Raw genomic sequence first — 17,984 nt, 5'->3', positions numbered from 1 at the left:
GCACTAGAGTTGATTACTGTGTTCACAACTGCCCAAACAAACTGCACCAGAGTTTGATTAAAATAGACTAAATGTTGGCTTGTGAAAGCGCGCTAAAATAATAATAATACTTGAGTCTAAACGTTCTACTACACTAACAAGAGAGAGAGAAACAAAGAGCTTCTTCTCTGTTTAGAAAACGTTTCGAACCTGTTCATGCTCTGGATATAGACGTAATTCTGCAAGAAATTTCTACTCAGAATAGTTTATTTTCTGAGGTTTAATTATTTGGACAAAGAGCTGTTGGTGCACTGGGACAAATGCTTGAAAATTGGGACTGTCCTAGTTTAATCAAGACATCTGGTCATGTTACTCTACCTCTATATATTGATCAGCTTTCAGTTATTCATCTATTTATTTTCCAGTAGGATTGGGTGCTTCCTAAGCAAGCAAAATAGACTTCCTTACGGAGTCTGCCCACTGTGGCGGCACATCCTCAGGTTCAGGTGGATAGGACATCCAGGAGGGACTGTGGTAGGACGTGGTTGGTGTGGAGACAAAGTATTCTGAGTAGCCGGGCCTGGTGGCTGGGATGGCGTAGACGGCTGTTATTGGGTTTCCTACAGGGAGAAGAAGAGAGGCTGTCATTCACTGAGGAATGTATTTCAGGGGATGTATCACTATTCTTGAAAAGAATGTATGTTGGCATGGAAGCAAAGCACATAATGGGTTTCTTTTAAAATGCAAAGTATAGCCGGTGGTGAGTCTGTGTCCTTCGGGAGAAGTAGGTTTTGTTTTGTTTATTTATAGCCACAGAGACCAAAGTGCCGATTGGTAGAGAGTGCACTCGAGACTAAATACTTTCTGAGTTTTCGTCTTAAAAATTCAAATCTCCACCACTGATGTAGAAGAAAAAATACACAAACAGAGTAGAAGAGGATGGAGACCCTTTGATGCTGCTGCAGTGTTTATTGATGTATGTGAATGCTGCAAATATGAGCACTAGGGCTGTCAATTGATTAAAATATTTAATCACGATAAATCGCACGATTGTCCCGTGTTAATCACGAATAATCGCAAATTAACCGCACATTTTTTGTCTTTTCAAAATATACCTTAAAGGGAGATTTGTCAAGTATTTAATATTCTTATCAACATGGGAGTGGACAAATATGCTTGCTTTATGTAAATGTATGCATATATTTATTATTGTAACTCAATTAACAACACAAAACAATGACATATTGTCCAGAAACCCTCACAGGTACTGCATTTAGCATAAAAAATATGCTCAGATCATAACATGGCAAACTGCAGCCCAACAGGCAACAACAGCTGTCAGTGTGCTGCATGTGATTTTCATAAAGTGGGCATGTCTGTAAAGGGGAGACTCGTGGGTACACATAGAACCCATTGTATGTGTATTTTCATTCACATATCTTGGAGGTCAGAGGTCAAAGGACCCCTTTGAAAATGGCCATGCCAGTTTTTCCGTGCTGAAATTTAGCGTAAGTTTGGAGCGTTATTTAGCCTCCTTCTTGACAAGCTAGTATGACATGGTTGATACGAACTGATTCCTTTGAGTTTTATTCGATACCTTCACTCTAACTTTAAAATTGAGCCTGCTACAACCTCTGAAAGATCGATTGCGTTCATGTGTTAAAGAAATTAGCGCCGTTAAAACAAATTAGCGTTGACACGCTATTATCGTGTTAACTTTGACAGCCCTAATTATTATTATTATTATCATTATCTCCTCATATGCTTACCTGAGTAGTTGGACACAGGCTTCTCAGCAGTGATAGATGGAAGTGCTGCTCTAGTCGTTGGCCCATATGGGTTGTTGTCATGTTGACTCTGCATTTCAGCGACAGATGTCTCTGAGCTCCTTCCCTTAGGCCCCAAGTCAGATGTGGAACTAAGTTGGACAGAGATTGGACATAAACATAGAGTTACTGAAATACTTGGTCAGTACCACTAGATGGCAGACACGCTCCATGAGGAAATTTGAATACCTCATTAACATTCTTGCCATCTCTCAATGCACTAGTTCAATATTCAAATTCAAACAAGGCCTAAAATCACCCTGACCACAGCACATTACCTGGTGAATATCTGGTCCCTGAACATGAATTTGAATGTGAATAAATGTGGAATATCTGATGGGCTTTGGGATGATACAGACAGTGTGTGTATGTCTGTGTCTGCCTGCGTGTGTGTGTGCGTGAGACCTACTCAGCCTTACCGTCTTAAGGAGGTCCCAGGAGGAGGTCCAGTGCGAGGCGGTAAAGGGGGAGGAGAACCCATGGCCATCTCAGGAAGCTGGGTGAAGCGAAAGGCCTTAAACAGATAGTGAAAGGCATTTAAGGTTACATCAATTCAAACACAGTTCTTAAGCGAGGGGAAATAATCTCATCCAACTCACCGGCTTGGGCAGGCTGCATTGATACATTTCTGCGCCATAGGATGGTACCCACTGCAGGCCTCCCCGTCCACAGCTCATCGTACCCGGGGCGCTGGTCACCACGTCTGCGTAGGGGAGGGGAGGCGGCGCCGGGCTGTAGTGGTCAGGAGGCGGGTGGTGGTGATGCGAGTGCCGTCCGGATGTGGACTGCCCTCCTGAAGCCAGGCTGAATGCCTCCTCCAGCAGCAGGTGCATCTGCTGTCGCACTTCGTCAATAGACGGCTGTGAGCTCAAAGTGGATGTCTCCGAGTGGCCTTTCAAGCCCTGGCCGTACATGTACCCCCGCGGCCCAATGAGACGGTCAATATTCGTCTCCTCAATCAACTCAGGCTCAGTCTAAAACGTATACAAACACATTCACAAGAGAATATGAAATGAGACTCAAAACACAGTGCATAGAAACAGTATATGCTGTTTCATAACACAATGTGCACTCTGATTGATGAGCAAACACGTTTACAAACAACCTGGAATCTTTTATACATACACGAATAAAAGGATATGAAACTTGGACATAATTATAAAGGTACACTGTGTAGGATTTGGCGACATCTAGTGGTGTGGTTGCAGATTGCAACCAACTGAGTTCCCCTCCACTCATTCACTAACTTGAGCCGCCGAGTGCAAAACGGTGGTAACGCCGTTCGCCTCGCTTGAGGCCATCCTTACTATAATAACAGCTTTTTTTTTAACAGGAGCACGGTGTTGAGTTTAATAAACTTAATATGACTTTGAATCAACACTTCACTGATTGACACATATGTTTTTATCCATCTTCAGCTGTACACTATCAGCTATCTCCTCTTTTTAAAATCTTTTTATTGACGTTTTGCAGGACATAAAAGTGTAGTGCTGTTCGGTCATTAAAGAGAAATGACAGGTATGAGTATATATTAACAGCAGCTGGCACCAATGCCAACATATAAATAAATCAAGGATATGTATATACTGTATATACTGTGTAAATCAACAATAAAACAATCCCTCCCCAGTCACTGCCAGCGAGGCATACTGAAATATAACTGTCATGCGAAGGATTTGTGGTGAATGAGTGAGTAGTGTGTGATGCAGTCAATCTGCACTTAATAAACAAGTATTTACAGTGTCTGGATCGTATTTACAAAAGTGCCCCAAGCTTTCAGGAATTTCCCATGTGAATATTGAAGTGATTTTCTGAAGTTTAAGCAGGACATGATATAAGCCAACCATTGTGTGTGAGTGGGCGGGGCAGCGTCCCTCCACCTGAGTAGGATTGCTCGCTGAGCTAGAAGGGAAACTAAGGATAAGGTAAGTCACTTTTCCACAGTTAATCGTGTCTCATATCTGGTGACCCCAAACAGAGCAACCAGAGGATATGGATCCAATTTGACATTTTATATCAGAGATAAATTGTGAAAAATCTCCTAATAACACTACTTTAGGAGCAACGGAAGTCAGACGGCGTTTGGCGGTACCACGGTTTTGCACTCTGCGGCTCACGTTACTGCAGTTTCAGAAGCATGTTGGAGAACTATGGTGGCCTTCAGGTAATATAATAACGCAAAAGGATCTCTCTAGAGCCAGTGTTTTGTCCGTTCTGTGCTACTATAGAAACATGGCGGAGTCCGTGAAGAGGACCCGCTCCCTATGTAGATATGAAGGGCTCATTCTAAAGTAACGAAAACACAACGATTCTTAGTTTCATGTGATTATACACTGATGAAAACATAGTTATATTCCATTTCTGATAATAGATCCCCGAAATGTTACACACTGTTCCTTTAAGTAAAGCGCCCAAATTTCATGGTCGTTTTATGGTGACGGCTTGTGTGGGTGAATCTGTAGCAGCAGCTACATGGGGAGGCATGTTCTGATTTACACCTTGATCAAATATTAGGAATTTAGACGTCTCCTTTCTGAATTAGCGGAATATCAACAGATGCACCTCGAGAAATCTGGAAAGTTACAAGTTCTATAATGTCTCCTGTCATTCTCTCAGTGGGTTGTTGACAGGGTGCTGACTGAGCTAGAAGAGGCTGTCTAATGTTACACAGTTTTGGAGACAAGTCAGCTGGAGGAGTTTGATCCAGCTCTGTTACTGCTCGGTCACAGCAGGTTCAGCCAGCAGAACCAGTCTGTTTCAGTGAGTGCTAACCTGCACTTTTCTCTACTTTTAAACAATCCCACAATACTTTAACAGTTGCTGGAGGTCTATTGTGTGTGCTAACACTATTCTGCATCTTCCCTCGACCATCATCCTGTCTCCCATGTGTATTTATTGCACTTCCATATTAATTATTTACCTGCTACCTCACTCCATCTTTTCCATCCTCTTTCTCACATTTTTGAAAGTCTCCATCTTTTCATACGCTGTACTCTTTCTCCATCTCCCAGCTTCTGTTTCCATCTATCCAGCCCTTATATTCAGTGATAAATGAATACGACTTGAGGCTGCCCTACTTCCTGTGCGAATAGAGGGTAGCCACAGGAGACCTAGCGTAGTGCACCTCATAAATCAGCCCGCCCTGCAACACGGAGCGGCAGAGGCTTGCATCTGCAGTGATGGGGCCTGCAGCCACACTTGTCCCATTGTAATCAACAGGGCCAGGAGTTCTGAAAAACGACTGTGTATCTTGTACTGGCTATTGTGCCGTATTTCTAACAGAGCTGGCTACACAGAGTTTAACCAATTAAATACAAACTGACCAAGAGCCATGACAATAGGAGGTCAGAATTAAGAAACTACTATTTGTCTGGATAATCAATTTTTTTTTAGAGTTTGTCAATCTTCTGTAATGCACAAAGGCTATTCTCATAGCAGATATTTGACTTGCAATAGTAGGAGAAGCACAGATCTAGGGCTGCCGTGATTAGGAAAATGTGTCGACATCTATACATGTTTTTTTTAATCTTTTGTCCTTGTAGCTGCTAAATACACTCATAAAACCATAAAGTTGCCTGGCTGCTACCTTAGAAATTACATTGAATAGGTGTTTGAAGGGAAACTTTACACATTTTCAACTGGCACTCGCAGATGAATGGCACCCAGTCTACCTCCAGGCCGCAGCGCCCGGAGTTTGCCCTACTCACCCGACCAGAACACACCGGCAGAGTCTGCAAACTTTAGTGGCAAAAGTCTGAGTTTATGTTGAGGTCAGAACACACCGCAGTTGCCGGTGTGTTCTGACGATTTATGCTGCCTTGCTAGTGTAGAATGATTTTTTATTACAAACAGGGGTGAATGTACTGTAAGAATATGGGGAGCACTTTTATAACTTTGATACACTATTATAATATCTTTATATAAAGGTCTTATTGATCAAATTTAATGTAGACGAATACTCTTTTAGAAATAATACATACATCCACAGAGCTTTTAGAAAAGTGCCAAATAAAAGTATGGCTTTTCCTGAAAAAAAATTATTATGATTATGAATTAATCTTTTTAAAAATGTTGTCAGGTCCAAAATGTTTTGTTTATCTCTGGAAGATATCTGACGTTTGGTTCCCACTTCTAACAAGGCTTGTGAGCTAATAGTAAAACGACGTTGGTATCACGTGGTATCTCTGGGTCGTCAGTTAGTGGGGAAAAAATTGGATAAATGGCTGAGGATGACGGTAATTGCCTGGCAACGACTTGTTGTGAAGTAAACACAATGGAACAGAGGAGGGAGAATGCAACATCTAGTGGCTGAATGTTATCAATGTTATCAATAGCACCTTTAAGATTGCAGGGTTAGTGTATTTCAATAGACTATCCCCTATCAAATAATGCTCCCACACATTTTATATTACACCATTTCTCACTCCATACTGTAAGAATATGGGGAGCATAATTTTTGTCTGTGCAGAACAGCAAGTAGCACATTTCGCCAGCACATACTGTATCAACCTACAGTTTTGCACTTTAATATGTAAACCTTTCTTTACATTTTGTCTTGTGCTTCATTATACAATGACATACAGTTTGTCAAAGTAAAATGAACTAACATGAAATGGATTTTTTGGAGGGAAATTAATCGTTTGTATTAATCGGTAAAATAGTCAATAGATTAATCAATACAAATTAGTGGCAGCCCTACACAGATCCATATAATAACTTACACCACACCAGAGCTAGCACACCTGTATTTTTCCTGCTGTGACTGGTCAAAACGGCTGGCAGGTCAATGGCAGTTCATGAAATATTTCTACCGCTGCTCATATTTTTTACAAAAGGACAGCTCAGAATGAAAACACTTTTTAGGAACGGTCTGCTCGATTACTCTCAGGAGCTCACATACTAGTATTCTGACTTCATGACAGAAAGAGCCATACACAGAGCCGTAATGGAACAATAAAAGGGTGGAGGCATAAACCAGCCATCCTGAGACGCATTACATATCAAAATGACAGGACCTTATAAATCTCAGCTCTTAATTATGAATGAACCACTTCCCTTCCTTCGGCTTGCTGTGGCATACTTGAAACCACCTCACCTGAGTAGAATATGTCTGATTCCTAGCTCAGTTGCTGCACAGTGCCTTAAATAGGGCAATACGGCACAGATTTAGCACCGACAAGATCTGATTGATAATGATCTTTTTTCTATTTTTAAATTCCATCTTACTAGATTTAAAACTGTAGCATTAGTTGTTTTGTTTTTTTTACTTATCATCTGAATTTGGTTACAGGCATATAAGCATATAAATAAACACATATTTGTATGGATTATATTATATATATTATATTATATCATATTTGTAGGACTGCATAGTTTTTCCCCAAAACTGCATGTGATTATCATAAAGTGGGTATGTTTGTAAAGGGGAGACTCGTGGGTACCCATAGAACCCATTTTCATTCACATATCTTGAGATCAGAGGTCAAGGGACCCCTTTGAAAATGGCCATGCCAGTTTTTCCTTGCCAGAATTTAGCCTAACTTTGGAGCGTTACTTTGCCTCCTTCCCAACAAGCTAGTATGACAACTTTAAAATTGAATCCCCTACAACCTTTGAAAGACAGAATAGCGGCCGAGGTTTTAAGAGGTTATTTAAAAATCGATCATATGTAGCGATATTTTCTTACACCACTACTGATAATAAGTTTATCTAATATTACCTAATATTATTTGTTAGAGTATGTGCTATTTTTTCAAATGTTTTTTGGCAAGTTTAACTGCATCTTGTAGGGAGACGGGGTCAGCCGGTGATGACATGTGACTCACATCGTAGCCGCTGTTACGGATGCCTCTCCTGGGTCTCTCCCTCATAACAAGCAGGTCCATCTCTGTTCCTCCAGGACTGGGACTGCTCAGACTCTGTCTGCTGCGATAGGCCGTCTGCCCCACCTGCGAGTGCCTGTCAGTTGGAGTAAAGGATGGATTTAGTATAAATCAGACCTGGGGTATAGTTATAATTAATTGAAAATCCTTTCAATTCAGCTTTCTTACTTTTCAGCCATGGTTTCAGAGTGCCTGCCAGTGAAAGGCAGGCGGGGAGTGGAGGGGGTGGAGAAAACAGTGGGGGAATTTATCTCACTGATTCTCTTTCAAAAAATGTACATAAAGTTGCGATGCAGACCGAATACATACAGTATGTTAGGATATTTCATAAGGACATCAAGTAAAAGAGCTGAATAAACAGTTTAAATAATAATGCCAGATATGAGGATATCCTCGAGGTGTTGCACAGCAAATGCAATACTGATAAAGCATCTAGTAAAACAAAACAACAATGCACAATCAATGACAAAAGGACAAGATGAATATCAGAAGATGTGCTTTGAAATGATCACTTTAGTTAGGCAAAGCATGTTGTTGATGTAAGTGATCAGCCACACACTAATTTCGACAGTAAATAGCTGCTGAAATCCTTATCTTTCTCACCATGGTGGGATATAAAAATAGCCATTCAACCCTTCCCCAAAGTCAACACACGAGCCCAAATTTAAATGTTTGTTTTTCGCTCTGAAGGCAGCTAGACGTTAATCTCATGTGGGCATGTTGATCTGAATCTGTAATAACCAAAGACTCTGTACATCTTTATGTGCATCTGTAAAGCAGAAGCAGGACAGAACCAGCATAGTTGACCGTCCGACACCCTGCCAATCCTCTTATCTCCAATATGGAAGCTCAGGACTCGCATCAAATTAATCAGACAGGCCTGGTGGGTCTCTCACTGCCGACTAAGACAGGATAATGACAACATTAGAGGAGACAGTTTTACTTATCTAGAAGCTAATTAGGCAAGGCAGGGGTCAGCAGGGATGGATAACTGGCCATGGTTAGAAACCCAATCCACCAATATGAACTGCCATGTCACCTGCAGCACATTGTGACTGCTTGAATTGTATCCTCACACCCTTGTGTTTACACTCAGCCAAACCCAGGTTCCACTTGCTTTTCCACTCTCCCCTCACCTCCTGTGAGACTTGACATAAGTGGAACCTCGCTCATCATCAGGCTCCAGTGGTCTGCCATGCTCACCGGCTGCCCTCTCATGGCCGTGCCGCTGTCGCTGCACCACGGCTCGACCGCTGCTGCTGCCGTCTGTGGAGGGGAAGTCATAATAGCCCTTCCTCTTAGCCTTCAGTCTCAGCTTGTTCCTGTAGTGCTCGATGTCTGACTTCTGCTTCAGAGCCAAGTTCACCTGCAGAGAGGAAAGAGCGCAGGATGCAAAGAAACATGAGGAGATCAGAACAAACACAGACACAAGGTCCTTTTTGCTGCATGTGGTGTGATTCTGCTTCGTCTTAAAAGGCTTGTGGGGATGAAAGATCAGAGGGATCATGAGAATAAGAAGCTCTGAAAATGACACTGTTATGCAATAATCACAGTCTGAAAGGCTCAGAGCATATGTTTTAGGGGTGTAAGAAAATATTGGGTATCGCAATATTATATTTGGTGATACTGTATTGATCCTCATCAAAAACACTATCACTTTTTAATTAATAGTTTGGAAACAAAGATTAACTCAGTCAATACTTTATTTAATTTCCAAAGATATGTGCCTATGTGCCCTCTCAAAGTAGTGCTATGATGTTGGATGTTACAGGGACTGTGATATCCCACTGTTCTGATTGCATAAGAAAGAAAACCTTTTTATACTCCAATTGTATGCATATGGTGGTGTGTTCTTTATACTAAGACAGTTTTTTCTAAATTTAGATTTGAAAAATTGAAATATATCACCTTACTTACTGTATAGCAGTGTACTGAATCGTAACCCTTGTATCATGATACGTGCGTTTCGCCAGATTCTTGCCAACACACAGCCAGTTATTTTTCATGTTTATTATATCGCTTGAAAATCACATATGAAATTAAAAAATGATGTTAATAAAGAATAAAAAAATTCCAAAGTGTGATGCCTTGTGTTATTGAACCAATTGCTGATCCAGTTGAACCTTGATCTAGTGATAACAGTCATTTACTGTACAGGTTGTTTTATATCATTTTCTGGGGAATAACACTTGGATGAGCTTACAAAATAGGGATGGGCGATTGGACGAATATATCGTCTGTCTGCGATTAGCTTAGTACATCAACGGTTGTTTTTTGGGGCAATTTCTTGGGCGATGTTTGACATTTCTTTTTTTGTAATTTAATGGTCTGCCTCCGAAAAATGAGAGCCGCTCAGCTGACGAGAGAGAGACAGCGGGGGGAAACAGAAGCCGGCATGTTACCACCTCTAACACCAAGATGGTTTCGGTGAGTTTTATTTAGTTTCTGTCGAGTCTGAGTGTAATTTACGATGCTCCGCCGCTTAAACAGCTCACACATACACACCTGCGCGAATATATCGGCAATTGTATGATATTTTAGGGCTGTCAATCGTAATCATAAATTAATCACAAATATTTTATCTGTTCAAAATATTACCTTAAAGGAAGATTTGTCAAGTAATTAATACTCTTATCAACATGGGAGTGGGCAAATATGCTTGCTTTGTACATTTGTATGTATATATTTATTATTGGAAATTAATTAACAACACAAAAGAATGTAAATATTGTCCAGAAACCCTCACAGGTACTGCATTTAGCATTAAAAAATATGCTCATATCATAACATGGCAAACTCAAGCCCAACAGGCAACAACAGCTGTCAGTGTGTCAGTGTGCTGACTTGACTATGACTTGCCCCAAACTGCATGTGATTATCATAAATTGGGCATGTCTGTAAAGGGGAGACTCGTGGGTACCCATATGATGTAAGATGCCAGTTTTTTCTTGCCAAAATTTGGCTTAGGGTTGGAGAGTTATTTAGCCTCCTTATTAACAAGCTAGTATGACATGGTTGGTATCGATGGATACCTTAGGGTTTTTAGTTTCATATGATCCCTGTATCCCAGTATCAAAATGTAATGTAATCTGCTTCATTAGGACTGTGTGGTTATGGTTTAGATCTGACTGATAGATAAATATAGACATATGCCACGTTCCATTTGAACTGGGAAGTTGGAATTTCCAGGTTCCCAGTCAGAAATTTCAACTGGAACGCCCCTGAAGTCGGATTTCTGACTCGGAAAGTCAGATGAACCTCACCAACCTAGACCTCAAAATACAGGATGGCTGCTCTGTGCATCAACAGTGTGTGTCTCATTAAATCAGTTGTACATTTGTACTGTCCAACTTCTATCTACAGACATGTTGCTACAGTGTTTGTATTCGCAAAATATCAGCGTGATGTGTTGTAATCTTCTGGTATTGCTAATAATGGCTAACCTGGCTGGAGCAAACCCATTAAGTTTTCTGATTTGTTGTACTGGAACACGGTCAAATCGGGTGTGACGTCAATCCCGGCTCCGACCTCCGATTTCCGATGTAAATGGAACGCAGCACTAGACTGATAAGATACTGTAAGCCAACAACTCCACACCTGTCATTGTATTTTGATTCAAATGTTGCTTAACATTTATGAATATGTGTTCCCAACTGAGCGCTTTCCACTTAAAACCAGTGAGAAAAACAAAAAACACAAATACAGTTTGCATGTTAAATAACTAAAACTAGAAAATAGTGAGCTCATCTTCGTTGCTCATAATAAGAAGCTGGTAAAGAAAACAGGTTTTCAGGGTCTTTAATACAGTTGTGCGTCCGTGTTCAGTTTGTTCATGTATGTCTGTGTATCTCTCTAAACGGATGTGTGCGTGTGCATCACCTCTCCATTGACGATGGCTGAGTCATGGCTGCGGTCAGAGGATGCAGGGTGTGTGTAGTGGGGCTGAGCTGCCATGGGCTTTACGGAGATGAGCTGCAGGGAGCCAGAGGAGGTGTCATATGGATCTGAAGAACAGAGAGGGAGTTCACTCACAAAGAGACTACAAATACCTCTAATCATTACACTGTCAGTCAAAAAGGGAACACACTGTCACCCTGCTGCTTTGTCTCTCAGTCTGTCTCCACCCCCCCACCTTGTCTCTCTGTGGCTGACACTATGGGGTTATGTCAAACATCCGTCGTCTGTGTCAGCAAATGAAGTGGTGGACCGCGACGATAGATCACAAAGATAGCGTTGGCTTCAAAAGGTTGTGGCAATGCATCTCTGTGATAGATGAAAGGAACTGACTTTGCACTTTCATTCCTTATCCGACATCAAACTGGATTCAATTCTAGTTTCCCTTAACTCAGCTGATGAATTATTCAAATCCACACATTAAGAAAATCATAATCTTGTGAGCTCGATCCAATTCACAAGCAGGGTAATGAGTTGATTAATTTAACTCACACCCACCACATGTGGAACATTTAGCGTCAGTGAACAAGAATGGAAAAGTGAATAGTTCAATGTCTGAATGGCTTTCAGATGTGGTCTTTCTGCATTTTTGCATTAATGAGTGTGTGTGAGTTTCTGCCAGTGTGTCACAGCATCCACTAGTCTGACATACTGTATCATGTCAGCAGACTGTCGGTCTCATGCATATTCATCGGGTCCATCTCTGCTTACTGCTGAGTGGCTACCTTTCTGGCTGTAAAAAAAAACCTGCAGTGCATTTCTCTTAAGGTACCTGTGTGCATCAGAAACAGAGACTTTCACGCCGGAGAGAATGGGAAAAGATCTTTTGGCATTTGTGACACACCTGACCTTGTCTGCAAAGGAGCTGTAGAATACATTATTTGTATTTGCATCAGTGTGTGACTCTCACCGTCCCTCTTGCGCGTCTCCTCCTTTGTCAGTTTCTGCTGTGCTGTGACTTTCAGCACCGTCAAGCCCCTGCCGGAATTCAGCTTCTCTGATTCGTTGCTGATGACGGAACCGTCCTCGCTCGGCAACTTGCTGCAAGTAACCATAGCAACAGGAAAAGGCGGTGAGCTCTCCGGAAGCTGGGCTCACAGCCAGGTTATGTCATCCCTCCCTTAAACAACCTCACCTTCCCCTCTCCCTCCCTTATGTGTGCGTGTTTCTTCATTTACCTGTTTTCATTAATAAACTTGTGTATTTTTTATGTTTCTCTACTACATTCTGTATTGCCAAGTATGTGTCATGCATGTTTCAAAACCACGAGGCTGACAGTGACATCAAAGCACCACGGTCTATCCCCTAATTGTCTGGTAAAAATGATAACAGCAAAGCGAGAGACAGAGGAGCAGCGGCTGCCCTCCCTGCTCTTGTTGAGGCACTGCTGCAGAGCGCTAGCTCCAGACAAAGACGTGTAATGTCCCATCCATCCATCTGCACGTGTAATGTGTAATAATTAATTGAGGTGTACAGAATGCGTTTACATTGGCTTTTTGAGAGGATTGTACGCTTGATCCTGTGTTGGTGTTTGGAGGCTAACAGACGTGTGACCTTGGTACAAATGAAGGGATTTCAAAGAGGAAGAAGCAAATTAGACTTGATTGTGTACAGCATGCCTGCATACATGTTTTTAAATTTGTTTGTATCCCGCATGCATAACAGCATCTTAGCCCTGAATTCATGAATTCATAAATCTAAATCTTTTCGAAGTTAAACATTAACTTTATTCCACACGTTTCTCTTTGTCTGGCATGGCTCAACAGTCATTTAGGGACAGATGTCATTTCAAACCAGGTCTACAACAGGTGAATTATAGGTTGCACCTTCACTCAGACATCAAAAGAATTGTGAGCCTACATCTGACTGAATGATTCACTCGTCTCTCAATGGTCTTGGCATCAAGCAGAGATAAAATCATGTTTCTTTCCACTTGCTATATGTTCCAGCTTTCATCATCTCATAATGAGAGCTTTTGAGAAGTACTCCTTTGTGCGGCTGGTTAAAATCAACCAGGCTCAAGCTAATTTTTGAAAAACGTATTACATACTATGTCAGAGTATAACTAATCTCTTTCATTGATGATGTTACTATCTCTGCATACTTTATGAAAAACCAGGGAAGAGACATTAAAGAAGAAGCTTGTTATGTCCTGGAATAACAGCTATGATGACTTGATCTCATAAAAAGAAAGGGAACCTTTAAAACCAACAGTTTGATAAATAACAAATTAAAATCCTTTGCTTCGGGAGTCTCCAAAATCATTACTGCAGGACCTCCATTCCAGTCTATAGATTTCCTATTCTGTCACATACATTTCATTTGATCTCATTATCCTGCACGGCTTTGAAAAATGACGCCCTTTTGCATTCCTTGATTAAATAATTTAGCATGATTTAACATGGCAATTAATTTCCGAAACAGCGCTACTGACTGTCAGATGAGGAAAAGGGTCAATTTCACCTACCCACAGAGAAATCTGTTAATGACCGCCTATCACTCAGCATCAGGGTGGAATGAGGACAGACAATAGGGCTGGAGGGACCTTTGTGTTTTATCGTCCTGCCTTTCTCTATGCGACCCACGAGCTTTCTGACAGAATGCACACACATATAATGTAAGCATATGTACTACCCTTTGGGAGGATTCTTGCCTCCAGCATCAGTTGAAAGAGAAACCTTTAAATATGTCTTCAGCTGACTATTATCTGTTTGAGGAAGCAATATGTTTCCTTCTAACATGTTTACTGAGATTACCAAAGGGCATAATGAAGTGTAATCTATTCATCTATTATATTCCGAAAGCTTTTTATAATATCCCTGCCCCATCTAGACGAACATATCTGACTTTTGAGTATTCTGTCAAGTTAATAAGTCTGTTAATTTATGCATTCACACATCAGAGATTTTTTCTTTTGACAGCTGTCCTTCCTGCATCTGACAGCTTCAACTATGTCAGTTTTAGTCTGGATTATGTGTTTAACTTCTTTGTATTTTTGTAATATTATAGTTTGTTCATGGTTTGTAAAATATGCCGCTCTGCTGACAGTAGACTTGTCCGTGTTTGTGATTGGTCATATTCTGCAAACACCGCCCCTTTCATGTGAACGCGTTCATAGCCAGATCGAGAAACCCTGAGTTGATTTACCGAGTTGAAAACCACCTTCGTAGGACCGCTTAGCGGGATCTCGTTTGTTAGTGTTAGTTAAGCCAGATAACGAGAAGATAGGCCTACCCTGGGTATGTTGAACTCACTTCGTAGTACAGGCCTCTGATTAGAAAATTATGGAAAAGATGTCTGCAGCATCCTAGTTAGCACTTTGTGCAGCTCTTCATCCTTGCAAATGTTAGCAAGACATGATAACTAACTTCGTCTTTCCAAGTGTGGAATACAAACTTGACAACAGGTCCTCCTAGTTGTTGAATGTTGGCTTAAGTCGCTAATAGATGATAGCTAATGCTGCGTGGACCGGTTAAAGAGAGAAAAAAAATCTTGTATCAATGTTCATAGGATGGACAGTTTTACAAGGAGACAGCGCGTCCCTTAGCAACGCCGGTAGATGTCAGTCAACCTTGGATGCTGTTTCCACAGATATGTCCAATTATCCTAATCATGCACAATAGCTGCAATATTACTATAGTATATATTTTGTCTTACACAAAAAGTGAGGAGAATTCAAATTTCATTTTGACCCTTAAATGCACTTCAGTACGCTAACTTTGGACACTTTAACTGCCCTTCTCCAAAGTCAAGTATGAAATTAAAACACAAGTTTTCTAATAAATTAAAACAATGTTTTAAATGTTCTTTTGGGTGCGGCTTTGAATGCAGCTGTCACAGGCTATTTCATATCCATCACTATGCCCATTTGCACAAGTGCACACACACACACACACACACACACACACACAAATCTGTAGACAAATGCATACATCTATCTAAATCGTCTCCTTGTGTTTTAATGGTGTTTGTGTCCTTGATAGCTTTGTAAAGAAGACGGCGATTAATCTAAAATGCTTTGTAAATAGACTTTTAAATGAATCTGATCTTATAATTATTATAAATAATACCCCTGCACAGTGTTCAATCTTACCGCCACAATAAAATAAATCACATCCTGTGTTAGCCTGAATATCAATAAGGTATTGCTTCACCTTCATCCAGTTACTCATAGTAACATTTTCAAGCCCAACATCATCTATATCAGTGTTTCCCAAACTAATATTCTGGGATTCACAGACCGGAGGAAAACAACCAATCAGAGCCGAGCTGGAGTCTGCCGGCCAGCTGCCGTCTATGAGAGCCGGCTGTGAATCACTCGCAAACTCAGACCAAATGGTCAAATTAGGCAGCGCTGATCAAATATGAATCAATATTATGTTACTGTAATGCCTATTTCTGGCCTCAAGTGTTTTCAGAAACATCTTGTAGTGTACTGTTTAGCTGTAAAATGAGAACGTTTGTGGCCAGGCAGACATGTTGAGATCAGTTGAAGAAATACCAAACACTGCTCACCAGCCGGAGCACAGCCAATAGGAACGCTCATTAGAAACGCGCTCTCTGATATGACCTGTGATATGCCAAAGTCTACCGTCACGGGCTAGATATTTTAAAGCCTGAAAACAGAGCCATGAGGAGGTGCAGAAGTCTAGTTATCTCTCAAAACACTTGAATTACAATATGCTGAAAGGTTATTATTGAATTTTTGCCCAATGATGCCAAAAACGTTCCCCCTACTGCAGGTCTAAGTCTTTTGTCCCTGAAAATATAAAAATTGTCAAAAAGTTTTGTTGATACAGATTACAACATGAGGAGTTGAATGTATGTAGATATGATGATACCTCTTGTGTTTGTCAGAGCTGAGGCTTTTCTTGTTGGCGGTTCCGTCTTGCTGCAGGGCTTTTTCTAGTGAGAGTGGTGTGTCCCGAATTTTTAGGGACATCACCAGGGTATCCTGACTGGCAGGCAGGGTCTCCTCGTCTCCTCCCTGTTGGCCCAGGTGTTGCTTGGCATAGTCGAAACCCTGGACTGGCTGATGGACAGGTGTTGAGTGAAAATAGAGAAAGACAAAAGGGACAGTTTTAAGTAAGACTGATTTCTATTCACATACATGTTGTGACATAAATTAATCGTTGATAGGAGAAACAAAGAGATGTACATGAGCCAACCAGAAGTGTCACGTAGCTCAAAATAGCTCAAAAGTGTATCTTTTTAATAGATGTCCAGAGGACTTAGGGAACAGAACTGGGATTACTGCGCTGCTTCGCCTTGAAATAGATAAGCACAGATTCAACCGAGGCTCTTTTTCATCTTCATCCAAATTCTTGTCAAATAAATGACTCGCGGTGGGCGGTGACATGATGAGATCTGCAGACTCTCACAGAAATATAGTAGTGAAGTTAAATGTTAGAGGATGAGAGGGCGAAGGAAGAGGATTCATGGCCAAAACACTGGATGTCAACATGTTTATAGTGAAGGTAAGAGCCAAGAGAGTTCACACTCACACACTAATACACACACATATACACTGAAATATTTAGGTCTACTCTCATTGCAGTGTCATAAATTGTCAGACACGCATCACTGCCTCGATGCGGCCAAGCCGTGGTGCAAAATCAATATGTGATGCTCTCACGGCTGAGGAACATGCATCCAATCTCTTTCTATAGCCCCCACACACATATAGAGAGAGTAAAGATTTACTTTGGATCCATTTCTCACTAACTAAAAGTGCTACTGTAGATGGTCTCACAAGTGGAAACTCTAACAAGGGTGTGTGATGAAAGTGTTTGGCTTACAGACAGTGAATGTAATACAGAGCAGGCAGTGCAAGAGCCTCATTTACATTTTTAGGAGTCACTCTATCTTTGAGCATTTTAAGAATATTTCCATAGCTTTTACATTACTTATTAGAAAGAAGCGGCTATATACTCGCCTAGAATATGAAGGTTTGTTTGAAGCAACCCAATTGTATTTCATATCTGATTGAATGAAGCTTTTTGGTGTTTTTTTTGACTTGATGAGACTTTGCAGGACTTTAGATATGGTGTGGTAATAACTGCTCTGAAAGTAGCACTGAAGTAGCTTTCACAGTTTAATATAGAAGATTTTATTACTTTCTCTCAAATGAAATTCCATAAATAAAGGATGTGCTGAGTGTTAAACTCTGCATTTCCATTCATCTACAAATGGCGTATAACAGTGAAGAGAACCCCTGGGCAGAAAAAACAACAGACAAGGAGGTGATGACACCCTTGATACAAAAGTGTTTTTTCAAACTGTTTTCAATCTTCTCTACACAAAACAGACAAGTGTCAGTACACACACACACTCATTCTGCTTA

The 17,984-nt window shown here is 40.9% G+C and overlaps 1 protein-coding gene across 1 annotated transcript in view; it reads right to left on the bottom strand.

Moving 5' to 3' along the window:
• The window catches only part of kiaa1549lb (KIAA1549-like b), an 80,462-nt gene that overhangs the window by 2,890 nt on the left and 59,588 nt on the right, over nt 1–17,984 (bottom strand). Inside the window, exons 13-21 of the mRNA XM_074613590.1 lie at nt 16,483–16,673; nt 12,552–12,682; nt 11,567–11,691; nt 8,824–9,053; nt 7,631–7,763; nt 2,405–2,779; nt 2,225–2,319; nt 1,749–1,897; nt 448–599 (exon numbers count right to left, since the gene is read on the bottom strand). Coding sequence (XP_074469691.1) covers nt 448–599; nt 1,749–1,897; nt 2,225–2,319; nt 2,405–2,779; nt 7,631–7,763; nt 8,824–9,053; nt 11,567–11,691; nt 12,552–12,682; nt 16,483–16,673 — 1,581 coding nt within the window. The remainder of the gene's footprint in view (nt 1–447; nt 600–1,748; nt 1,898–2,224; nt 2,320–2,404; nt 2,780–7,630; nt 7,764–8,823; nt 9,054–11,566; nt 11,692–12,551; nt 12,683–16,482; nt 16,674–17,984) is intronic.

This window comes from Sebastes fasciatus, chromosome 2, assembly GCF_043250625.1.
Source record: "Sebastes fasciatus isolate fSebFas1 chromosome 2, fSebFas1.pri, whole genome shotgun sequence".
NCBI lineage: Eukaryota > Metazoa > Chordata > Actinopteri > Perciformes > Sebastidae > Sebastes > Sebastes fasciatus.
The sequence above is the reverse complement of the archived record's forward strand: the minus strand, read 5'-3'. Positions and strand labels throughout refer to the sequence as shown.